Below are 26,056 nucleotides of genomic sequence, written 5' to 3'. Positions count from 1 at the left end.
AATTAGGCACTTTAGCACTAATTTATCTTACAAATAAAATCCGTCAGATTAAACATTCTCAATTATGGCTGCAAAAAATTCAAAAGCTGATATCAATAGCAAGCTGTGTTGAGACCCCAGAAGCATATATAAATTAAGTCGGAAAGGAGAACATTTCTCATCTGATAAAAGCAGCCTTAAATACTGAACAGCTTTACTAAACCACATAATTCCAAGAATAATTCACAGATAAACTAAGGGCTATACCACAACCTGCATGACCTTGCTTCAAACATTTGGCTGGGCCGCTAATTGCCCAGTATTTATCAATCAGTTGCCCAAATCTCTTGTAGGAAGATAAATGAAGAATTGGATAAAGTAAGTAAATCATTTATTTTTATCACTTGACTTTAGCCCTCCCATATTCCATCAAATAATTCAACACATTTAATCAAAAAAGAATTAAGTTCTTGAGGCTTACTTTTGTTAAGACACCCACCATGATCAAGTGAATTAAATGAAACTGAATGAATGGATTTCATACATGCTCCTATCTCTTATAGCAGGCTCACACTGCTAAAGAATGATAACCACCCAGGCTAGGCTCAACCACAATAGGATGTGACTCCTTGACTAGTTCTTGGGTTAACACAACTACCCACTGGACAAAGTATACACCGTTTGGTGATAATAATTACATAATTGGCCAATAAGTATTACATTTGGACCGGGTTGATAACAAGGACCACATCAATGTCTATGTTTCAGAAGAAATCACAATGATTCAATATCATAGAAGGCTAGGTTACAAATTAACTCCTCCCTGGATCTTGATTGATAGATATCAATTTGGGTCCTAGCCAACTGATTGTCTGCTGAACTCAGCAATCTCAGGTGAGAATACATATGAAGCAATCTCAGGATTTGTGGTCTATTTACTGCAGTATCTTTGTAACCAAAGACATCTACAAAGACAATAATTGGGGTTATACAGTTCACCTCCTCTATGGTCTGTTTTGCCGTTATTGTAGTAATCCTGTATAGACTGGCTTTTGTTTCAAATATACATTTTTGCTTACCAAAGCAGCATGAGTACCTCAGAATTCAAGGGCTGAAGAGTTCAACATCAAATCCGCCAACTGATCATCAAGTTTAACCACTGACAGGGTAAAATTCAGGCAACCTCTTATATCAGTATCTGTGGGACTCTGAAGATTCATTCAACTCTAAATTATCATCAGTGAAGGGTTGAAAGCATACATGCCTATATCACTACACCTTTTAGTTTTGGCGTTCTTGTTTAGTTTTTCCTTTTCTTCTCTCTGCCAATTGAGTTGAATGTGCCTGCGATCTTACCTCGCCTGCTTCCTAAAAAATCAGATAACACGGTACTAATTCTATCTGAACTACAGAGCCTGTGTACCGGGAATATCACCCAACATTCCTTACACAGTTTCCCTAACGAAAATAACTGATCAAGAGCCTCATTTTCCTACTCATATATTTTAGGAAGGGGGGCTGGTATGGGAGAGGGAGAGTTTGTATAGTTTTTCCATGCATTGGTTGTCCTGCTTGGGTCACCATTCTAGTTGCTTATGTTACTCCTACTTTTCCCTACATACGCAATGGAAAAGAGGATTTTAGAAACACATCCCTTTGTTTGTAAAGAAGGTTGGTCTGGTCCTACGTTAGTTGTGGAACAACATAGCTTAGACTTTTCAGAGATATCCAGACCTCCGACTCAAGTACCCAAAAGAGAAGACATATCTTCCAGAATACTATCTAATCTGAAAGTGGTTTCCTACAACAGCTTTAAATAGACCACCAAATTCTGTGGATTAGCTGCTAGACACTAATAAGTAAACAGTGTCCCTTAGCAAGTTAAAAAAAATCATCCAGGTGGCAGAAAGATCATGTTCAAATAACAAGTTTTCACTCTGATTACTATGCAATACATCTATAGTCACTTTTGGCATTGTACCACGTGCCAGCAGTTGCTATGAAGCAACGTCTATATCCACAACATTTAACTTTAAGAGTAGGGACTTTGGAATAGTGATGCTTCTGCTGCACCACTGCCTGTCTGCTTCCTTCTTTCATCGAGCCTAAGAAGAGCAATGCCAAAACTGCAGATAATAGCACAATGCAGATTAATAATGCCATTTCTACTGCACTGCTGCCTCTTCCAAATCCTTTGGCAATGCCAATCCATGACTACCGATTGGGCATCATTGCTGCACCGGTGTTTGTATCTTTCCCCATCGAGGTTGAGCATTGTTGTAATCTCACTGGCCCCTAGGTGCTTCTGCAGCATCTTTAGAGTCCAGCCAACGTCATGCTCTGGCCACAAAGTGTCTGTGTTGTACTGTTGTCTCTTGGTTCCCTGAAACCATAGTCCAGTCAGAGCTAATCCTAGCTCTCTTGGTACAGTAGTGATTTAAGAGCCACCCATAGAAATGAACTGCAGTTGAGGCTCTCCATATGGTACATGTGCACAGTAAATAAGCTATTTCCTAGTGCCAAGAGCATAGTACACCAGCAGTAAACACCAGAACAAAAATTGTGGGGACTTTCTCAATTGAGCAGACGTAAGTTGTAGATTAAATGAATATATATATCCATCCTCATGGGAGTTCTCATTGTAGAGGAAAAAGAACCTACAAAGACCAACTCCACTGGAGTGGTCAAAATGCAGCACTATAATGTCCATTCTCTGTAAGGAGATGAACCACCTCACCATTTTGGGGTTCTCCCTGTATCTGCAATAGCCACCTGAGCATTCTAAGTAAGTCAAAACCCCAAAATGAGTCCCAAACAGATATGGTTCCAGTTTTTTCCAGAGTCAGCACAACGCAGACACCTGTCTTTCATAACCTGTACCACTATCCTTTGGGTAAAAGCAATCTCCTAAAGAAAAAGTCTCACAATTGGGTGACTTTAACAGAGAGGCCTTATCCAGCAACCGCAAACAAGCCGAAGAGCCAGACAGGTTACCTTTAACAGTGCCCATTGCAAGGCCCTGCTGGGCTAAAAACAACACAAACAGCACCTCTAATGAAGAAACAGAAAGCATGTCAACTTATCGTGAGGAGCACCAAGCCACAAACCTGTCCCAACGCAGGTGTATACTGTCTTTGATGAGGGATGTCTGGCTGCCAGAATAACACTGCAGATTTCAGAAGGAAGATTAAAGACACTCACATGTCCCCACACAGTCTCGAAGCACGAAGACGGAAAGTGTGCAAGTTCGTGTGCAAGACCCTGCCTTGTCGCTGAGGATGCAATACTCTGTCCTGCTGCTGCAACAGGAGATCTTCCCGAAGGGGCAGCCTGATCGGAGGACAACTGCTCATGCTCAAGACGACTTGGGATTGGTGGGTTCTGATCTTCTTGAGAACCTGGGGCAGGTTTGGTATCAGTGGAATGGCGTACAGGCGTCCTGAGTGCCATTCTGCAGGCAACGTGTCTACAAGCGAGAGTCGCTTTGGTAACTCCAGCGAGCAAAACTGCTGACATTGAGCATTCTCGCCAGTGGCGAACAAATCAAGACAAGGTTCTCCCCATTCTTGGAAGATATCTTGTGCCCCCTCCGGGTGCAGATGCCATAACTGAATCGCAAGGCATTGATGGCTGAGTTTGTCTGCCCTGGCATTCAGAGATCCCACCAGGTGTTCTACGACCAAGAAAATGTCCTGATGTTCCAGACCTATCTGGAGGCACAGGATCTCCTGGCACAGGTTCCATGACCCCACTCTGCCTTGTTTGCTGGATTACCACATGGCGGTGGTGTTGTTCTTGAACACCTGGACCAGCCTTCCCTTGATGGATGGAAGAATGACTTTCAGTGCCAAGCAAATGGCCCTATAAGACTAATATGGAGCTGAGTTTCTGAGACCAGAATATTCTGATATGCACACCTCCCAAGTGGCCACCCCAACCCAGAACTGGTGCAGAGTGATTCCCCTGGTGCTGTGCCCACTGGGACTTCAGATCCCACTGTAGAGCAGGCATATGCCATCTGAGCAGGATGCCATCAGACCTAGTAGCCTCAGAGTCAGTCTCCCTGAGATCAAAGACTGAGGCTGAAACATTGGGATCATAGCCTGAATGTCCTAGACTCTCCGCTACGGATGATAAGCATGGAACTGTACTGTGTCCAGCATGGCTCTGATGAACAGGAGCATCTAAGAAGGAGTCAGGTGCGACTTCAGCATATTGATAGTGAATCCCAGCGAGTACAGGAAGTTCACCGTTGTCTGGAGGTGGGTGATGACTGCCTGTGGCAAGCCATCCTTCAGCAACCAGTCATTGAGGAAGGAGAAGGCTGAGAACTCTGACCTCTGAAGATGTGCTGCAACCACTGCCATCCCTTCTGCGAGCACCATAGGGGGCGCTAGTTAGACCAAAAGGGAGCACAGCAAACTACAAATGCTCTTGTCCCTCTGTGAACTGCAGGAAGCCGGTGGGCCTCCAGGACGGGAATGTGAAAACATGAATCCTGGAGGTCCAACACTACCAATCCGGTCTCTGGGATCAAGAGCAGACAAGTCTAGCAAATTGTGAGCATTTCAAATCTCTCCATTAAATAGGAAGGAATTGAGAGAGTGAATATCTAATAAATGGCAGAGGTTACCATTCTTTACTGTCACCAGAAAGTGAAGGAAATCTCAACCACAACCTACTTCTGATACAGGTACCCTTTTGATTACTTCTTTGGCCAAAAGAGCATGCACCTCCCAACATAGTAAGGAGAGGTGGCCTTCCATCAGCCAATCCGAAAAGGTGGCAAAGGTGACAGGGTTTCCAGAAATGGAAGGATGTAATCTCTGTGGACAATCTGAAGCACTCACTTGTCTGATGTGATGTTATTGCTTGCCATTGGGGCAGGTGGTACCCTATCCTCCCACTAAAAGAAAGACTGCTGTATCGGGGGCATGCCAAAGAGGCTTGGAGGCTGTTACAGCCAGAGAGGTGGGGGGCAGCTAGTATGCTGGCTTTGTGTCCCATGTCGTCTGTGGGAGCCACAAAAGAGCAGGGAAGTCGATAATTCTGGGGTAATGGCTGGTATTGCGGATGCAGCTGAGAGCGCCGACCGTAGCCACGGAACAGACAAAAGGAGGAGTGTACTGAGCATGTTGCCAGGGAGAATCCCAATAACCTGGCAGTGAACTGACATGCCTTAAAGCACTCAAGCTGTGAATCGGCCTTTCCTTATTGCCCAACAGACGAGAGCCATCGAAAGGAATGTTCATCAGAGATGATTGGACATCCCCCCAAGAAGCCAGCTGAAATCAGCCAGGATTCACAGTGAAGTGCCAACATAGAGAGGATGGCTCTCCCTTGTGAGTCAGTGGTGTCCAAGCCCCACTGAATGGCGAGCTTTGCTGAGTCACTGCCATCAAGAAAGGCATGGTTGAGTATGGCTTGGGCGTCCTGGGAGACCAGGGGCAGTACTTGTGCAGTTGTTCCCCACACAGTGTGGGTGTACTGGCCCATGAGGCATGCGTGTTCACCGACTGCAATGCTAGGCTGGCAGAGGAGAAAATGATCTTCCCAAAAGTGACCATCCACTTCAATTCTCTGTCTGAAGGAGTGGTAGAGAATGTGCTGGGACCGATTTAGGTGGCCAAGTCCTGCAACAGCTAAAGCACCTCTGTCAGGATATTTGCCTTGACCCGGACGGAAAGGAGCTGCAGATTGAAAACCTCTGCTGCTCTCTTCACCACCATGGTGAAGGATGTGCCTTCGCCATTTCAGGTCCCAGAGTCAGGCCCGGCTAGAACCTGGAGACATGTCCAGTACACTAGCATCTCCCAGCTCCTTGTATCAGTTATGCTCTTGGCACGAGTTCAACAGGTCGATAATGGACCTGGTAATCATTGTCACCTCCAAACTTCAAGTCCACACTGAGTCTGTCAAGGAACAAGGGCAGCGTGACCAATCTGGATGGGTGACCTAGTCGAGTCAGCATCTGGGGTTGATGTCGAATGGCACTGTTTTGAACAGGAGAAGGGACTCCGTATCGTCAAGTGGCACCATCGGGTATGATGTCAGGAGGATATGCTCCGGCGTAGGTCTCGTCCTTTGCACCAAAGACAGTCTGGATCTGGGGGCGGATCCAAAGGGCCCAGCTGCCATCGTGAACAGAGCCACTGGCAGTATCCCAGCTGGGGCACCTCTCGGCTCCATGGGGCACAAAGCCGCGCCAGAGAGAGTCAGTAGCCCAAAGATGTTAAACACAGCCGGGCTGGAGAAACCTAAGTGTGCATATGTGTTTGTCCGGAAAAACACACACGCGCACTTAGGTGCCCTCTCCCCTCCTCCCCGCTACGTCCTCCTGAGGCCCAGTTCCGCCCTCTTCCTGCAATGCTGGTTGTGCCAGAAGCAGAAAAATAAAACAATAGTAGACTATTGTGTTATTTTTCTGCTTCTGGCAGAGGCAGAGGCAGCGGGGCGATGCTCCTTTGCCATAGCGAAAGAGCAGCCCTTACCTTTCAAACAGTATGATTACCACCTATAAAACTGTTGGACTTCGTTTGGAGGTCCAAGTGTTGGGTAACGTTTTTAGTGACCTTTCTGTTGTAAGTATTAAATTGGCTCTTATACTCCATGAGATCTTAGAGTGGAATTGGAATTGAGTTCCAGAAATCGTGGTTATGTACACTGGCATCCATGTTACATGATATATTTACCTGAAATTCTAATCTCTTGTGTAGAACAGCTGAATAAATGAGGGATTTATGATTGTGAAATATGAATTACTTCTGTCTAGGTTTGTAGCTACACTTTGGCAACAAAGACAGATCCCTGAAGGGAAGAATGGCCAGTACAATAATATAAGAGGCAATCTAATTTATGCTGAGATTAATGGCTTGATTTGAGAATTAATCATCAACTCAAACTAAGATGGTTCAAGTTCTAGGTAGGAAGGATCTCGACATCAACCTGTCATCAAAAGAAGGCAATCCGACTTTTATGTGGTTGAATTGGTTGCAGGATGTGAAATGGAAGCAATGGTCTGTTCTCAAGGATAGTGATACGGAATGGATTAATGCCCCCTTTTTTTATTTTTACACTACTTGCTAGGCGCAAGTGTGCAGGCGACATGCTGCTCTTTGATTTCAGACCATTACATCTCCAACAGGGTTTGGATGGAATTTGCTGCCATGCAACTACACACCTTTGAAGATTATTGTCTCAAAGATTAAAGCTGTGGCTTTTTGGAGACAGGAGGGAGTGTATTTTATGTAAACCAGTGTTGCAACATTGAATGAACAGAAAGGGTATAAACAGATTCCGATCTAAAAAGCAGAAACCACCATCTGGCAGTACTTACAACAGGACTGACTCTCAAAAATAGCCTTCAGCTGTGGGTTGGAAGTGAAACACGACTCAGTTTCCCCTCCCAGTGCATTCTGCTCAGTGTGGTCCATCTCTTGCAAAGGTGCAGTTCATCCACTGAAGCCTAGCTTGATAACTTCATTTCATCCAATATTTCTACTTAGGAACAGCCTTTTCTTATCACTTGAGCAAAAAGCACCACACCCACTAGCAGGGTGGCAAGGACTTATTTCCTGCGGGGGTGGGGGTCTAAGCTCCTATTATAAATCAGTTGTCCCCAGGCAGTTTACACACTTTATGCATACCTACAAGGTCAACAATCCCTGCCTCACTGCTTTGTGACTTCTACTTTGATTTATAGCCTTTTTACTGGTTTATAAGGAAAAATAGCGTTCCAGCTTTGAACGTAGCAATTTCATGGAGTGATATGCTCTCAGCTCGGATTAAGGTCTACAGGTCCCGTATAGACTTAGTAGTATATTTTGTATGTTCTTTATGTGATTTCTTATGCTGGCTTTAGCAGAAGAGCGTCCAGTGTGTGATCTTCTGCATCAAGGAGAGGTAACAGATTAGGCTGCATATCATCTAGTGATGCTGTACGTTTATGATGTCAACCTCAAATAACGTGTTTGTTATTGTATTTCTTTTTAAAATATGTTAATGTAATTTTATATGTGAAATATTATCTGCTCTATTGTGCTGTGTTATCTGTCGAGGTCAATGCCAAGAAAGTAATCTTGAATAAGCAGTTTAGAAAAGGTTGTTTTTATTACGAGAGTCTTAGAACTAACGATCAAGAAACAAGACTGACCTCTGTGAGTGCTGAAGGTTTGGGAATTACATTACAAAATGTTTACACAGCTTTTATGCATGAAAGGTTTTGAATGCTTTGATGCAGACAAAAAGTGTAAGTTGTCATGCAAAAAAAAAAATCCTGCAACTGAAGCAGTACTGAATAAGGAATGGCAAAACTGAAAACCTTGTCTGTGTTGAGGAGTCTGCTTGGGGGAGGGGATGGTCATATTTTATGTTTCTGGATATCTTTTACTTGCCTCAGATTCATATTTCTGATTATTTACTTTGGATATGGATTTGGATGTGTTATTGAGAGTTGGTGCAGTGGTGCAGCCCCCCATTTTACTACTGCTTTGACAGCGCAAGTAATGGTGCAGAGTATTGCAGAATTAGATGTGGTTTCATGAGTGCAGGCACTGTTGTTGTTGATTAAAGAATTGAATGTTGTTTTGAGAGGGCATGCAACATTGCAAACGGAATGGTGTTGGTTGTAACTTTTACAATGCAAGCACCTGTCCAGCACAGTATAAAGTTGCCATGGTTTTGAGAGTGTATGCGCCATGAAGTATACCATTGGACTGGCCATGGTTTCAGTTTTATGTGGAATTGGCAATGGTTTTAAGCATACAGGCACCTTTGTAGCAGACTATGGTTTTGGCTGTGGTTTTGAGAGCGCAGTCACAAGTGAAGTAGAATATGACATTAGCTGTGGTTTTGAGAGTGAAAGCACCAACGCAGCACGGTATGGCATTGGCTATGGTTTAGAGAGCGCAAGCACCAGTTCAGCACAGTAAGGGGTTACCTGTAGCTTTAATAGCACAGTTGTAATGAATTACAATATACATCTGGCCATTGCATGGAGATTACAGATACCTGTGCAACAGAATATTGAATTGGCTTTAGGTTTTAGAGTGTGGGCACCTCTGGAACACAGTGTGGGGTTGCCTGAGGGTCAGAGAGGACCAGACACACTACTGTGTAGCAGTGACTTCACGTTATTCCTTAGGAATACAACAGTGGCTGAGGTCCTGGAGGAAAAGACACATTAATCCTGCACTGACTCCTGGTAGCTACTGCATGTACAGCACTGGACAAGAGCTTGGTGAGCTCCAGTACTCTTGCACTTTGCAAGACAGGTCACTCTGCTGGCCATCTGTTCTGTCAGAAGGAGACATTGCCCAGTGGCTCAGCAGAGAGTAATAACTTGCTGGAACAGACAGCCTGTTTCTAATCCCTTTCATCTACCAAACTACGTGATCACCAAGTGAACGATACTGCCTGAGCTTAAACTCATGAGTATTGCTGTTGTAGTTTCTCACAGGGTCTCATTCTCTTCTTAAAGGGAGGATCACTCTGTGTCTCTGGTTCCAGGGATCGTAATGTCAGCGTCTGGGATCTGAAGAAGTTGGGTTGTGATGGTGAGAAAGTCCTGGTGAAAGCTCTAGGTGCCAAGAGTAGTGGAACCCACAAGGTACAGTATTAACTTCTAGGGTGACCATGGTATTGGGTACTTTAGTTCCATGAGAGAGTGGGGGAAGAAGTCTGTTTATGCCCAGTGGCATCAGATTCTTCTGTTCGCCTCTGAAGGCATTCCGATAGGTGTGACCTTTGTTCCTCTTCTTCGTAGGGCTGGGTGTGGTCTCTGGCATCACATGAAAACAATCTATGCTCGGGCTCGTGGGACAGCACCATCAAGCTCTGGGACATGGGGGCAGAGGGTCAGCTCTCTAGGGAGATCAGGTAACTACACATTGGTATGTCCCTTTGATACCCTCCTCTCTTTATAGTTAAACCTCAGCACTCAACGGAGTGATCCTTGACCTAGCACAGGGGCTACTCTTGACAAAGATCTAAGAAACTGCTTTGTGAGTTTGGTTTGACCCATCGTATAGTGTACCCCAAAGTGCTGGACTTTAGCCTTTGAGATAACTGCAGACCATTCAGGGGCCTGTGGGTATTTTGCTCAGATTAAATCCCTTCTATCCATTCCATCTATTTGTTATTTCATACATCTTGTGTGGCCAAGATTTCTCTCTGTTCATATAACATAGTATATCAGGTGCTCCATTCCTGCTTAAGGAACAAGATCGGCACTCCGGTTGCTGCTTCAAACAATTACATTTGCGGCTGAAGCATATCAGATGCTTTAGCCTCAATAATTTTAATTTTGGAAGAAGCAACTGTAATTCTGATATCATTCCTTAAGCAGGAATGGAGCTGCTGATACAGTAACGCGCAAACGGGCACGTTGTTTGTCGAGTACTCTGACGGTGAGGAGCACGGCTGCACCTGCTATCGTTGGTGGATAACATAGCATATATGTACATTTGGGCAATGAGACACTAACTCGCTGCACATATTTACAGCCTTCTTGTTATTGAACATCCATTTGCCCAAACTGGGAGTGGATCTTTCCATCTAAGGCAGCAGAGAAACTCTGCCCCTCTGTGTTCTAAACATACAGAGGGATACAGGCTATATTGATGGATGGTGAGAATTTAAACCAGAGGTTGGAGGGTATAAAAGGGGTGCATGATTAGAGTTCTCCATTCACAAAGAATGGATGTTTTCCAGTCATGCAGAGCAGGGATTCTATGCTCGGAAGATAGGTTTTTCTCCACTCCAAACTGATGTTTGTCTCTCTTTTGTGACTTTTTAGAGGGAAGACTGCTGTCCTGTGCCTGTCGTACCAGCCGGACATTCTGGTAGCGGGCTCTTATGATAAGCGGGTGACTGTGTATGACCCCCGAGGTGAGGCCTTTTATTATCTAGTGCTGTAAATTTAAAAGGCCACAAATTGTCTAAAACGGAGTAACTTGTTTTAAGGATAATACCGCCTAAAACTGAAATGTCACCCTAAAGCTCCTCGCCGACCAGTTGGATGCAGGCAATATGTGTATTTCAGATTAATAAAAAGAGTTAGCCCTTAAAGATAATACCTCCATATTCACTATTGGTCCTTTTTGTAGAGGAGTACTTGACTGCACAAAATCATCTTGTGTCCTTCTGTAATAAAACACTCTTGTCGAGACATGCTTAGCGTTTCCACTTCCATTATTAAAAGTCATAATAAGAACTGGGTCTCCATTAAGAAACTGTCCCCCTGACTTGGCTGTGTCCCTCTGCATATCTTGCTAATTTAATCCTATCAAACTCTGTGATTTCTTGGCCTTGCTCGGTCACTGTTATGTTTCAGAAAGAGGAGAGGCACCCCTAGTGGTCTGTTTCCTGTCAAAAAGTTAATTGCCATGTTCACCTCGGAGTTGGCTCTTCTAGTGAGCAGAAAACCATAGCAGAAGGTAGTCTAGTCTGTACTTTCTGTTTAAGAAGCCTCAATCATACAGTATTGGGAATTTGCAGTACTTTTAAAAATAATACAGAAAATCAAATTAAACTTTATTTTGTGAATCCCACTTTAATGATTTAACACATTTTTGCATTTTTTCTTTGCACCTTCACGGAAAAAAAACGGTGACAGGCCAATCAAATGATATTCTTACACTACACACTCTGTTGGCATCATAGTTTGCTGTCAATATACAATGTAGGGTGCCTCTGTGGTCTACCATCCTGGAGCTGACCCAGAGAAAAGGCATCAGAGCTATCTGTACCTCATGTCCCAGCAAATCATTGATGGTTTAACATTTACAGTTCAGAACAGGCAGTGGTGTAATATATTGCTTTTTATAGTTTATTGGTTAAACCATAGGCTTGCAAGAATTTTGCTTTTATAAAAAAAAATGTAACTGAAGGTTTTCTTTTTTTTAAATTTATGTGGACGTTTGTCACAGAAGAGTAAGTGGTATTACTGATGCTTTGTGAGGGTTAATGACCTATTGGGTAATTGTGTTATGCAAATTTCTTGAACCATGGCTGAAGCTACTGGGATACTTGGTGTAAGTGATCTGTTTGCTGGTGCTCAAGATATGGGAACCCACAAAACTAATCATCAGAACATTACAAATTGAGGTAAGCCCAAAGGTCATTTTTAGGGCCACTGGATGTATAGTGGAGGGCCACATATTTGAGAGAGTTGACTAAATTATGCTGTAAAAAAAAGCAAATTACATGTCCTTAAACTACTGTTTTTTGAGCAGTGTTACTTTACTATTTTGTCTTATTAACAACATAGATACAAAAGTTATGCAAAATGCAAAGGTTTCTTAGCTAAGAAAAGTAAGCAATTGACTTTTTTCATCTCCCGTAATGACGCTGCATGTGTCATAAGCCCATGCTTAACCTTCTGTGTACCTACGACTAGACCGATTGGTAAACCCTCATTCTGTTGTCTAAATTCATTAATCATCTAATGATTATTTTCAGCTGTTCTTTTAGATTTGCAAAGGGATTTTCCATACTGTTCACAGGGGAAAAAACAAATCCCGATTCTCCTTCATTTGGGCAACAGGACTGTCCACAGTGCACCACACAAATATATTTAAGGCTTCCGTTTTAGTTTTTTTAAGTATTGATCTTGAATGTGTTAACATGAGTTAAGCACTCGAGCAGTGAAAGTAAACATTGGAGTCTACTGGCGCTAAGCACAAATTTGAGAACTCCCAACCTTGAAGGGAAACTGAGACCTAACCTACCCCCTTCCACGCATAAGCAGCTTGTACCGATATTGGGAGGTTATATATCCCAGTTTCCCATTTTCTGTTGGTTTTTGGAAGACAGCTGACAATCTTTGTATGACCTCACCTAGCGGAAGTATCAAAAGGCAACTTGATTGATAGTGCCAGGTGCAGTAATCAGAGGTCAGTGTCCTGCAAACTTCATTTGGCACGTGGGTAACGCAAATAATTGTATTACTAATTTTTTATAACATGTCTTATTAAGGTTTTGCAAAAACGTTACTCAATGGTAGACACATGTATAGCATCTATTGTATAAAAAACATTAATGCTGATCAATGTAAAAGCATGGATTATTCTTCTGCATGGAGGCCAGTTCACTGGATCAACAAAGTGTGATGACTGTTCTTCCTGTCTTATTTTCTATCAGTTACAATCTGTAGCAACCTGTCAGCATAGAGATCATTCCAGTTTCTCCCCTAACTACATCTAAAAGGGCCAGTGTTTCCTTTTCTGTTCATACTTTTCTCTGTGATGACTGTGATGTTTCCCATTCTGCTTATTGCTTGTGTTACTTGTTGGCAGAGGGCAACCCATCAAAGTATTAAGGGTAAAAACATCTTTACGCAACCTGGTTTTGACCACAGGAATAAGTCACAGTTGTTGTTCCACAGACCTGACACTTAGGCCCTCATTAGAAGTTTGGCGGTGGAAAAGGGTGCCCGCCAAACTCCCACAGGGCAGGAGACAGCCAGTGCGGTCTCCTTCCCGCTGACCCCATTATGAGTTTCCTGCTGGGCCAGCGTACGGAAACACAGTTTCCCAGTGGGAAACGCACAACATTGACACCAGCTCGTAATGCGACCGGTAGCAATGCTGTTGTGCATCGGGGCACTAGCACCAGTCGCGCAAATCACTGTCTGTAGACTGGGCTGGCCAGGGGGTCCCCCGCTCTGCAGGCCCCCAGCACCCCATTTCCACCAGCAATTACATGGCGGTGAAACCGCCATGTAAACCCCTGCAGAGAGAGGGATCGTAATCACCAGAGCAGCAGTGCCCTGGCGGATTGGGAACACTGGCACTGCTAGGCCATCCAGCAGCCGAAAAAAGGCGGTGCTAGCGGTCCGACCATGGCGCTTTCGCCACAATCGTAATATTGCAGTCAGACTGACGCTTTGGTGGCGGTGCAGCTGTGATCCTGGAGGCCCTTAGTGCTCTGTCTAGAAATTGTGTAAAATGTATTGTTTCTTGATGCAAATGAGTAACACATTAGCACTTTATTATAAACGAAATCACTTTATTGCATAACTAGTTAAAATCATTACAGTTCATTCATAGAAATTATACCAATTGTATGACCAGAATTAAATACAGTCATGGTTCTGAAATAAATTATAAAATTAGCCGATTTGTTGGCTCTTCAAATGCAATGAATGATAGACATGTGGTTTCTTCAAAAATAATTGAATTAAAATTGTTGAGTAGTAAGACGTGGCCTTAAATCTGGAATAATATAATCAAGGATACGTTGGTGTCTCACAATGATGGCAATATCAACCCAAATAAAAGACCTTCTGAGTACACCCCCAGTGGAGTTAGTAATGTTGTTCTCTTCCAGGGGATCCTCATCAAAGTCATAAACATTGAATATTCCCGCCCTTGTGCGGGGACCCCGGAGCATATATATAAAATACATACATATTATCATGTGTAAAACAGCAATGCAGGCTATAATCATAAATAGGCTAAAATGCTTTATTTCTATGCAAGTTTTTTTTTTTTTTTTTTTTTTTTTATATTATAAAATCACAATAGATCATAAATATCTACCTAAGCCCCCAAAAACTGGACTTAGGGAAGTAAACAGCAGTAAATAGCAGAGAAAAATAGAAAAAAAACTACATTGAAAAACAATGAAGCATTCTTAGCCAATAGGCTGCATGCAGGTTAACACAGGAGAACCATAAAAACTTTGGCACCGTGCCTTTAAGACCCTGAGCACCTCCAGTATCCCACCATGCCTCAGGGGTGAAGGGAAGGTGACAGTTGGTTCACAGTTAGGTCAGTTCTTTTTTCTGGCTTCTTCTGAGAGGATCCTGGAGCATTGAGCTCTCAGTTTTTCTGAGTTTTTCTTCAGAAAAATCCTTAAAAATAGTGTTTTTCCTGTTTACTCGACAGATAACATCTTTTGTCTGAGTTTGGAAGTCTTTTTTGACAGAAAATGCCATCTCTTTTTGTAAAATGTCCTTCTTGTGGGAAGAAGAAAGCCCAGTCAGACCCACACTCTCTGTGTATTGTCTGCCTGCCACAGAGTCACTGTCCTGACACCTGCAAGTATTGTAAGAACATGTCAAGGAGGACTCTCAAAGACAGAGAGAAGATCAGGCTACATGGGCTTCAGGAGAGGAAAAAGTCAACATCCTCTTCACTTCCCAGACCTACAGCAGAAGGAATGGCCCGATCGACGTCGACAGGTAGGATTGTGCCTGTTTGTTCTCCATCGACGTCATCGGCACCACCGTCTCACCGGCATAGATCGCCGTCGACGGCGACCAGACCGACGTCGAGGGACAAAACGTCGAAGCGTGGACACAGGGGTACATCTCCGTCGACGGCAGGCCGCCGTTCGGCGTCGAGCCATCTCCGGCGCTCCCGTTCGCCGTCGAGAACGTCTCACCCCTTGGCGTCGAAGGACACGACACCAAAAACACCTCGACGGCATGAACATCCGCCGTCGACCACTCGCCACTCAACGTCGAGACACACGACGGCGAGTAGGTCCAGGTCCCGCGATCGGCGTCAAGACACTCGACGGCAAGACCTCCGACGTCAAGACCTTCGACGTCGAGAACAGATCAGCCATCGCAACCTTCGACGTCGAGAACAGATCAGCCATCGCAACCTTCGACGTCGAGGATGCAATCGACGTCGAGACAACCTTCAGCTGTGTCACAGGCAGTAGAGCCAGCGGACAAAGCTCCCTCACCGGTGGTCTCTATAAGGAGTGCATCATCCCATTCCAGAGCATCGGGCATGTTTCTCCCATCACTCTATCACCCAGATGGTTAGAGAGCCTGAATAGACCGGCAGCATCCCCGGATTCACAATACTCTAGGATGTATTCTCCTACTGCCTCATTACCGAGAACGCCATCGCCTACAGCTAGAGCAGGACGGGCTCGTTCTGCTTCTCGTCAGCCGACCACAAGACCTGCACACTCTGCTACAGCCTCTCGGAGCAGGTCCCGTTCCCGAAGGAGAACCAGGTCACGAACACCACGCAGAAGATCACCTTCTTGGTCTTCTTCAGGATCGTCGGTTGGGCGCTACTCCCCCACACTGACAGATTCTCCACCTGCTAGGATTTCCCCGGTGGATGATATCACCACTTTTAATGAGGTTCTTCTAAGGGGAGCGCAGAAGCTAAATATTGAGGTACCGGAGCCGGCCACCTCATCCTCAGTTATCTTTGAGACCCTACAACACAGATCAGTCTCGAGAAAACTGCTGCCACTAGTACCGGGTTTGCTGCAACCGACTATGGACACTTTTCTGTCTCCAGCCACTCTCAAGTCTGCCCCGGCTAGGATTCAAAAGAAATACAAAGCTCCGGAACAAGATCCTTTATTCCTGCGGAAGGATCCGCCACCGGACTCTGTGATCTTAGCCGCAGCCAGAAAAACACACTCTGTGGCATCATCTTCCACAGTCCCCCCGGATAAGGAGAGCAGACACCTAGACTCTCTGGGGAGAAAGATGTGCGGTACGGCGGCATCTGCTATGAAGGTCTCCAGCGCCTCAGCACTTCTGGGCAGATATGACCGCTCTCTGTGGGACTCACTCCACAGATTTACAGAAAAGTTGCCCAGGGAAGATAGACAGGACTTCCAGGAAATCTTGCAGGAAGGGGGCCTAGTATCTAACCAGGTCATCAGCGCTACGGCGGACGGGGCGGATTTGGCTGCGCATGGGTATGCGCACGGAATCTGCGCTAGGAGGTCTTCCTGGCTACGGCTCACGGGTCTGAAACAGGAAGCACAGCAGCGCATTTTGAACCTCCCATTCAGCGGGAGTTCGTTGTTCGGTACCCACGCGGATGAAGAGATGGCCCGAATGAAAACGGAAGTCGACACGATGAGGGCAGTGGGCCTGGAACGTAAAAAAGACTTCAGGCGGAGGTACAGGCCGTATGACAGACGACCATTCCAGCAGAGGGTTCAAACCCCTCACTGGTCTCAGAGGCCACAACAACGACAGGGACGTCCCCTGTTTCAGGCGCGTAGACCCACAAGAGACCGAGGGTCAAGTAGACCTCAACAGTCTACAGCAAAGACACCATCAAAGCAATGAGGCATTGCTTCCCTCAGCACTGTGCACCACTCCGGTGGGGGGAAGTGTTACGCATCATCTTCGCGAGTGGCACTCCATCACAAAAGACAAATGGGTGCTCAATATTGTCGAACATGGCTATTCTCTCCTTTTCAAAAAACCTCCTCCACACTTGCCGCCAGCAAGGTGTTTTCCTTCTCATCTCAGCCTGCTACGCAAGGAAGTTCTCGCACTCCTACAAAAGAAAGCTGTAGAAAAGGTTCCTCCGGCACAAAAAGGAAAAGGGGTGTACTCCCGTTACTTTCTGGTGGCGAAAAAAGGTCAACAGGGCCTCTTCAGGCCAATTCTGGACTTACGGCTCCTGAACAAGTACATAAGAAAGCAAAAGTTCAGGATGCTAGCCCTTCACCAGATTGTCCCGCAACTGCATCAGGGAGACTGGATGTGCTCCATCGACCTACAGGATGCATATTTTCACATCCCAATAGCAACCAAACATCGGAAATTTTTACGTTTCCAGATAGCGTCACAGCACTACCAATTCAGAGTCCTTCCATTCGGCCTGAAGTCTGCACCCCGAGTCTTTTCAAAATGTGTAGCAGTGGTAGCGGCACACCTTCGAAGACAAAAAATATTCGTCTACCCCTACCTGGACGACTGGCTAGTGAAGGCCTCATCTCCGGATCAGGCGAGAAAACATTGAGATATCGTTCTAAGAACTTTCGAGTCTCTAGGTCTTCAAATCAACCACGACAAGTCAACCTTGATTCCAACACAAAACCTCCACTACCTGGGAGCGATACTAAACACAGAGCTCCAAAGAGTGTATCCTTCGGAGGAACGACTTTTATCAATCCACAGGAAGTGTCAACAACTATTAACAGCCGATGCACCTACAGCTCGTCAGGTGACATCGCTTCTGGGCTCCATGGCTTCATGCATCTTCATTGTCCCGAATGCCAGGCTACGCATGAGGCCCCTTCAGGAGGCATTAGAGAACAATTGGAGCCAAAAGACTGGTCACTGGGAGGACAGAGTTCGACTACCAGCAGTGGCTTTTCAATCACTACAATGGTGGATGCACAGACCTCACCTGTCGATAGGTTCTCCGTTTCACCAGACAATTCCAGTCGACACTCTGGTAACGGATGCGTCTCTTCAGGGTTGGGGTGCTCATCTGGGTTCCTTCCAAGCTCAGGGTCTGTGGTCCGACAAGGAAAAGAACTATCACATAAATCTACTGGAACTCAGAGCAGTCCATCTGGCTCTCAAATCTTTCTCTCCATTGGTTCAGGGGAAATCTATCCTAATTCAGACAGACAATACAACCACAATGTATTACCTGAACAAACAGGGGGAACAAGATCACTACCTCTGTCTCGAGAATCCCAAACGATATGGCATTGGCTCCTGGCCAGGGGAATGTCTATCACAGCGGTACACCTGCCAGGTCAGCAAAACGTAGAGGCAGATTTCCTGAGCAGACATCTGGAAGACGCGCACGACTGGGTCCTACACGACGAAGTCGTCGAGGACATCTTCGATCAATGGGGTCGACCCCAGTTGGATCTCTTTGCAGACGAAACAAACAAGAAATGCCCAGACTTCGCATCCAGGTTCTGCCGTCCGGGATCTCAAGGGAATGCCCTGTTGATCAACTGGTCAGGGACATTTCTCTACGCCTTTCCACCGATTCCCCTCATACCGGCAGTAATCAACAAATTTTACAACTCCAGAACCAGAATGATTCTGATAGCGCCACAATGGCCCCGCCAATTCTGGTACACGGACCTACTCAACTTATCGGAAAGACCTCACAGGAGGTTGCCGTGCAGACCGGATCTCCTGAGCAGAATGGAAGGCAGAATCCTACATCCCAACCTTCCCTCTCTGAGCTTGACAGCATGGCTCCTGAATTCCTACAGTATGGGCACCTAGGGCTCTCACAGGAGTGCATGAGCATCTTGAAAGAGTCAAAACGACCTTCCACGCGGCGTTCTTACGCTTTTAAGTGGAAGAGATTTTACATCTGGTGCTCTCAACAAGGTATAAATCCCATACGAGCTCAGGAGGACGTCATACTGTCCTATTTACTTCATCTGGCGAAGTCTGGTCTGCAGGTATCTTCTATTAAGGTTCATTTGTCTGCAATTACAGCGTATCGTAAGTCGCCTTCTCAGGAATCCTTCTTTACGATACCTGTAGTCAAGGATTTTTTAGAAGGCTTGAAAAAGGTTTTTCCTCCCATTCGGAGACCTTCTCCTCCATGGGAACTGAATGTAGTCCTGTCAAAACTTATGGGCCCTCCTTTTGAACCTATCCACAAGGCCTCTTTACAGCACCTTACGTGGAAGACGGCTTTTTTGGTGGCCATTACTTCAGCGAGGAGGGTCAGCGAAATTCAGGCTCTGTCTTGCAGAGAACCGTACACGGTTTTTCACGATAATAGAGTGGTTCTGCGAACTCACCCATCTTTCCTTCCGAAGGTGGTGTCAGAATTCCATATCAATCAGACTATATCTTTACCGACTTTCTTTCCCAAGCCGGAGACTCCGGCTGAGAAAGCATTGCACTCTTTAGACTTGAAAAGAGTGCTGAAATTCTATTTGGACAAAACAAAACCGATTAGACATTCTAACCATTTGTTTCTAAATTATGGTCATTTAAGAACAGGAGAGGCAGCGTCTAAACGAACGATATCAAGATGGATTGTGTCTTGTATTGTTAACTCTTACCAACTGGCTAATAAGAGATTACTGGCTAGGCCAAAAGCGCATTCCACAAGGGGAAAAGCGGCTACTGCTGCCCTCCTTAACAATGTACCAATTTCCGAGATTTGTAAGGCTGCTACATGGAAGTCTATGCATACCTTTACTAAGCATTACTGTTTAGACTCGGATGCAAGAGCGGATGCCCAGGTGGGGCAGGCCTCTCTTAGAAATCTATTTGCATGAATATATATCTTTTCCTGCACTTCTTTCAGACAGTCCGCAGAGTTTAGGGATGGGCTTGCTAATCTATTCAATGTTTATGACTATTGATGAGGATCCCCTGGAAGAGAAGGATAAGTTACTTACCTGTAAATCCTAGTTCTCTTCCAGGGGTATCCTCATCAAAGTCATAAACAACCCACCCTCCTCCCCGGACTCAAGTCTCCTGGAAGTGCAGGACAGATTATCTTTCTGATCAGTTACACAGATTGTCACCGTAAAAAAGTACTGACCTAACTGTGAACCAACTGTCACCTTCCCTTCACCCCTGAGGCATGGTGGGATACTGGAGGTGCTCAGGGTCTTAAAGGCACGGTGCCAAAGTTTTTATGGTTCTCCTGTGTTAACCTGCATGCAGCCTATTGGCTAAGAATGCTTCATTGTTTTTCAATGTAGTTTTTTTTCTATTTTTCTCTGCTATTTACTGCTGTTTACTTCCCTAAGTCCAGTTTTTGGGGGCTTAGGTAGATATTTATGATCTATTGTGATTTTATAATATAAAAAATAAAATAAAATAAAAAACTTGCATAGAAATAAAGCATTTTAGCCTATTTATGATTATAGCCTGCATTGCTGTTTTACACATGATAATATGTATGTATTTTATATATATGCTCTGGGGTCCCCGCACAAGGGCGGGAATATTCAATGTTTATGACTTTGATGAGGATACCCCTGGAAGAGAACTAGGATTTACAGGTAAGTAACTTATCCAACTTGACCCTATCTTTATGGTCACCCCTGATTTTTGCTTTCCTGCTGAACCTATTTTTGTTGGCTTTTAGGACTTTGTCTGCTGATCAGTGGTAAAGTGCTTGTGCTCTTCCTTGAAAACATAATAACATTGATATACACCTGATTGGTACCTTTAATTTAATTATAAATCCCTAGTATATGGAACTGCATGTACCCAGGCTTGTAACTTAAGTACTACTAGTGGGCAGCAGCACTCATTGTGCCACTCACAAAAGTAGGCCTGTAAAACATGTCTGTCAGGCCTGCCACTGCAGACTGTAGTGCAGTTTTAAACTGCCATTTCAACCTGGCAAAATAAATGTTTTGCCAAACTTAAACCTTCCTAACACTAGGTTACCTTACTACACTTAATAATAAATATATAACACTAATAAAAAGGAAATTATACCTTCAGTTTGGGAGAAGATAGAGAAATACGTCTTCCACTAATTTGAATTGTAATTTTAAATCCTTTCTAAATAGTAAAGGTGAATTTTAATTTATTAATCTGAAGATGCCACTTAGAAAGTTAAAATATACAGAAAAGGGAAGATGGAATGCTTGAATTAATCTTATCTTATGTGGATTTATAGAATGCCTGGCTACTGTGAGGCTTCCTCTCATTATGAGAGTAAGCACTGAACAGGCCTGTTATCGTATGCCTCAATTAGATGGCTAAAACCCAGGTTTTCAGAAGTTTCCTGAATTTAATTTCATTGGGCTCTTATCTCAGTCCAGTAGGCAAAGTATTCCACAGTTTGGGAATATGTAGGAAAAAGATCTTCCTCTCCATCTGGCCTTCTGAATGCGAGGGACCTTAAACAGACCAGTGCTAGAGGACCTTAATGTCCTATTGGGGGTGTAAGGAGTGAGAAGATCCCTGATCATCTTAGGCCCCTGTGATTGACTGCCCTGTGAGTAATGAACAGTGTCTTGAATTTTATTCTTTATCCACAGGGAGCCAAAGAAAAGATGCCAAGGCCTCTTAAACTGAAGCAAATTTGGGCAGCTTAAAGATTATCCTAGCTGCAGTATTTTGGACCAGTTGGAGTCTCTTTAGGACTACTTTAGGTGAGCCCACATATAGGGAGTTTCCATAGTCCAAGCATGACAATAATAGTGCCTGGACCACGATTCTTCTGGATAATGTGGGTAAAAGGTCCAGAATGTTGTGCATTGTTCTCAACAGGGCATAGCTTGTACAGGTCAATTTTTTTACCCATGAAAAGGAGCTCCCCGGCCATATTCCTATGCTTTTTGTAGGGTCCAATAGCACTGGACCGGTCCCTAACCTATTTGGGCTGCCTAGTGTGCTCAAAGGAGAAGCATTATTCCCCACCATTAGTAGCTCTGTTTTGTCTCTGTTCAATTTCAGAGAGCAGCTTGCCATCCATTGAGCCACTTTCTCCAGTCAGGGTCCCAGCTGCTGCTGAAGGCCGTTATTAGGGGAGAGGGAAATTACCAGCTGCAAATCATCAGCATAAGGTATGATAGATACCCCAAATTCCTTGACCGAGGCGGCTTATGCTTGCAGACAAATGTTAGAAAGTGGGGCTTAATGCGGACCACAGCGGGACCCCAAATTTGAGGGGTAGCACCTCTGAGAAGCATGAGGGATCCCAGATCTGAAAAGATCTGTCTTTGAGAAAAGAGTGAAGCCATTTTAGGTCCTCATTCTTTACCCCTATTTTAGTGAACCTGCATGCTAAGACCGTGTCAAACACAGCACTCAGATCGAGGAGAATTATCTCTGCCATACCTCCCCCAGCCAGAATTTGTTTGACTTCCTCCATTACCAACAGCATGGCTGATTCTGTGCTTTGTTTAGGGCAGAAACCGTTTTAAGTCAGATCGAGAAACAAGTTTACCTCTAAAATCTGGGAGCAGTGCTGGTTGATATGCCTCTCAAGAACTTTACCCATAAACGGCAGCAAGGAGATAGGTCTGTAATTCTCTGGCAGAGCAGGGTCAAGGCTTGTTTTTTTAGCAGTGGTTTAACTACAGCATGTTTCCATTTTCGGGGGACTGAACCTGTGGTGATAGAAAGATTTAGTAGATCCTGGATGAAGGGGAGTATTTCTTGTGTTCCTACCCGAAAGATATAAGGGAGAATCCACATCCAAGGAGGAGACAGATTTCACATTCCCTTGAATGGCCAAGAGTGTGTCTTCAGTGATTGAGGGGGAAATTATTGAGGTTATCTAGTTCTTCCGCCATGGATGCTGTCTCTAATATTGTGGGTGGTCCTTCTCTCCCCTTTAGGCGTTCACTATAGATAGAAGTGACTTTATTCTAAAAGTAGGCTGCAGGTTCATTACAGTGTGGTGCTGAGGGAGTGGGTGGAGGATTTCCTGATTTAAGGGTGTTGAGGGATTTTACAATCCGAAATAGCTCCTTCAGGACATTAGTTGCCTTGACCAATAGGTCTTCATAATGAGCTGCTTGGACCCTTCTGATCTCTTGGTGGTAAAAGCGAGTGACCACCCGATAAGCCACCTTTTGCCTCATTGTCATATTTACATCTCCATTTCCTCTCCAACTTTGTGCATCCATTTTTTTTTTTTAGAAGTGCTAAGTGTTCATTAAACCATGGGGCAGACTTCTCTTTACTATCTTTTTTTAGAGTAGAGTGGGGATTGTAGCATCAAGTGAGTGATGTATCCAGGTATTTACTCTAGATTTAGCTACCTCAAGGTCATTACCTAGCATGGGTCTGGTGTTAGCAAGCGCCGATATCCAGGTCTCTTTATTAATTTTATACCATCTACGGCCAAGGCTAAGCTTAGTCTTAGCTATTTGACCACAAGTAGGGACCTTCCAGAGTTAATACTAACAAGGCATGATTTGTTGATGCCATTTGACATATAGTCTTAACTTTAAGGTGAACCTCATTACTACACACTGGGTCTAGCAGGTGACTTTTAATGTGTGTGTAGGCCCTTTAACCCTTTGAGTTGGCAGCATTCTGTCTAGGTCTTGTAGGATTCTTAGCACTTAAGGGTTATTAATTTCATCAAAGTGGGTATTAAAATCTTCTAGCAGTGTAAAATTAGCTTTTCGTATAACAATACCTGCCACTATTCCCAGCAAAGTTTCTAGTAAAGCTGGAGTTTGGACAAGGTGGTTAATACAATAAGATCCTCGAAAAAGAGAGGGTGAGGGAAAGGTTAATAGTGAAATCCAGATTTATACAATCCAGTTTGTCAAGGGAGTTGTATTTATAGGTGTCCTTTAGGATAACTGCAATTCAGTCTCCCTTTTTCCGCAAATGATCTCTCCGAAAGATATAGGGGGTTATTCTAACTTTGGAGGAGGTGTTAATCCGTCCCAAAAGTGACGGAAAAGTGATGGATTTACCACCAGCCGTATTACGAGTCCATTATATCCTATGGAACTCGTAATACGGCTGGTGGTATATCCGTCACTTTACCGTCACTTTTGGGACGGATTAACACTCCTCCAAAGTTAGAATAACCCCCATAGTATCCTGTGGGAGTGCCTTGCTGATGTCTGGTATGGAACAGTCATGCAGCCAGGTCTCCATGAGAAACAAGGCATCAGGCTGTTCCTCCTCTATAAGTGTGAAAAGGTTGTACTTAAGGCATGGGAGGGATCTGCAAATGATAAGACCGATCTGTTTTTATTATCCTTCATTCTGTTATCCTCCTTTCTGTCCATTGTAAAGTTACAAAGGGAGAAGTGACGTTCCCTGGCTTCAAGACCAAGTGGAGGGCAGGATTGGGAAGGAGAGATGGGCCTCAAGGAGAGTAGGGCACCCAAAGTATAACCTTGATTATGAAAAATAGACTAGGGGTCCTGACCCCTGGTCCTGTTCGGGCGCAAATGGGCACAAACAGGCTTGCCTTTATCGCGCCATCAGCGCGCCTGCTTCCCTCCTGACATTTATGTTAGTCAGATGCTAAAAACTAGAGCGCTGCCCTTGGATTGTGTATCTATGGTGCCGTTGCAACTCTGTGGTACTTTATCCTCTAACAATTCCCCAAAGCCCTCTCAGTAAGAGTGTAAAAAGACCTATCTTTTTATAAAACAGGCATTAAGTAATTCACATAATAATTGCACCATATATTTACCATCATTAAGAGGATTTAAAAAGGTTTGACACTCTTTAAAAGGGTTGACACACAGCGGAACAATCGATAAGCGCAATGCGATGCTTACATGCTCGCCTGCTTCTCTGCTGGCTTTTTTGGTAGTCGGCTACTAAAAACTAGAGCGCTGCCCTCTGATTGCATCTCTGATTCGGTTACAACTCTATGGTACTTTAGCCTCTAACAATTTCCCACAGCCCTCGCAGTAAGAAAGTAAAAATCTCATATGCAAATCAGTCTTGACTCTACTTCACTGAGAACAGTCCAGCCTACACCGCCTGGACAGATCCTCCCTGAACCAGAACACAAACTACTCAGGGTCAGGTTCCCCCTAGTTCGGGTAGCCAGGTATAGTTTGGTTCTAGTGACACAGTGTGCACTGACCTACACCTGGCATACCTGTGCCAATTAGGGTGACATACTTAAGTTCACAAAAACAAAAAAGTGATCAATTGATTGTGCTTTAATTAATCTCAGCCACTGGTAGTCGCTCAGGCCGCATCCCATTCTGTCGTTACTTTGCAAACCATGCTACCTTAGTTTTGACCCAGCCATATTAGTAAACTTTCTGAAAGCTGGCATTTTTCTTCCTAACCAAAATGCGTCTGCCCTGACAATGACAAATGTGGCTCACTCCGAGGCCTACCTTTGTCTCCCTAGATAGATTTAAGCCCAAACCAGGGAAGGATCAGACAAAGCTGGCCTTCCCCACCTGGCAGCTGGCACTGGGCAGAAGAATGGTACCCTCGGAAACACTCATCAGAGCACTCCATGGCCTGTGGAAGATCAGAAGAAGGACTGCCAAGCTGTCTGAAGAAAGAAGACTGGACCTGTTTGCTTGAACCCAGGATCCCTAAAAGAGACTCAAATGGTCAGTTGGCTGACCTGCTATTTGAGCTACAGGGACACAACAGGTCCCAGGGGCCACCCTGCAAATGCCCAGCTGACCAGCACTGGCTGGGCCTGCCTGAGCCTTGCTGTTGTCTTTTCTAGAGTGAGTCCTGATCCCCAAGAGGTGCCCCACAAGGTCTTGGATGCTTAGCTGGCATCAGTGTACTCCTAATACTCATGACTGTATCCACAGGTGAAAATCCAGAAGTATGGGGCTGATTGCAACTTCGATTGTGCTCCTCAAGTCAGCTTCGGTGCCTGTGCCTCCCTCGAACATGAAGTTCAGACGACCTGCTCTTCACACCAAGTCTCCC

The 26,056-nt window shown here is 44.7% G+C and overlaps 1 protein-coding gene and 1 long non-coding RNA gene across 5 annotated transcripts in view; one reads left to right on the top strand and one right to left on the bottom strand.

Moving 5' to 3' along the window:
- The window catches only part of LOC138294165 (uncharacterized), a 407,566-nt gene that overhangs the window by 104,387 nt on the left and 277,123 nt on the right, over positions 1-26,056 (bottom strand). The window lies entirely within an intron of this gene.
- The window catches only part of FBXW9 (F-box and WD repeat domain containing 9), a 178,010-nt gene that overhangs the window by 30,223 nt on the left and 121,731 nt on the right, over positions 1-26,056 (top strand). For all 4 annotated transcript variants that reach the window (XM_069231839.1, XM_069231842.1, XM_069231840.1 and 1 more), the window contains 3 exons: positions 9,458-9,586; positions 9,743-9,855; positions 10,775-10,866. In XM_069231839.1, the coding sequence (XP_069087940.1) occupies positions 9,458-9,586; positions 9,743-9,855; positions 10,775-10,866 (334 nt within the window). The remainder of the gene's footprint in view (positions 1-9,457; positions 9,587-9,742; positions 9,856-10,774; positions 10,867-26,056) is intronic.

This window comes from Pleurodeles waltl, chromosome 4_2, assembly GCF_031143425.1.
Source record: "Pleurodeles waltl isolate 20211129_DDA chromosome 4_2, aPleWal1.hap1.20221129, whole genome shotgun sequence".
NCBI classification, from domain to species: domain Eukaryota; kingdom Metazoa; phylum Chordata; class Amphibia; order Caudata; family Salamandridae; genus Pleurodeles; species Pleurodeles waltl.
The sequence above is the reverse complement of the archived record's forward strand: the minus strand, read 5'-3'. Positions and strand labels throughout refer to the sequence as shown.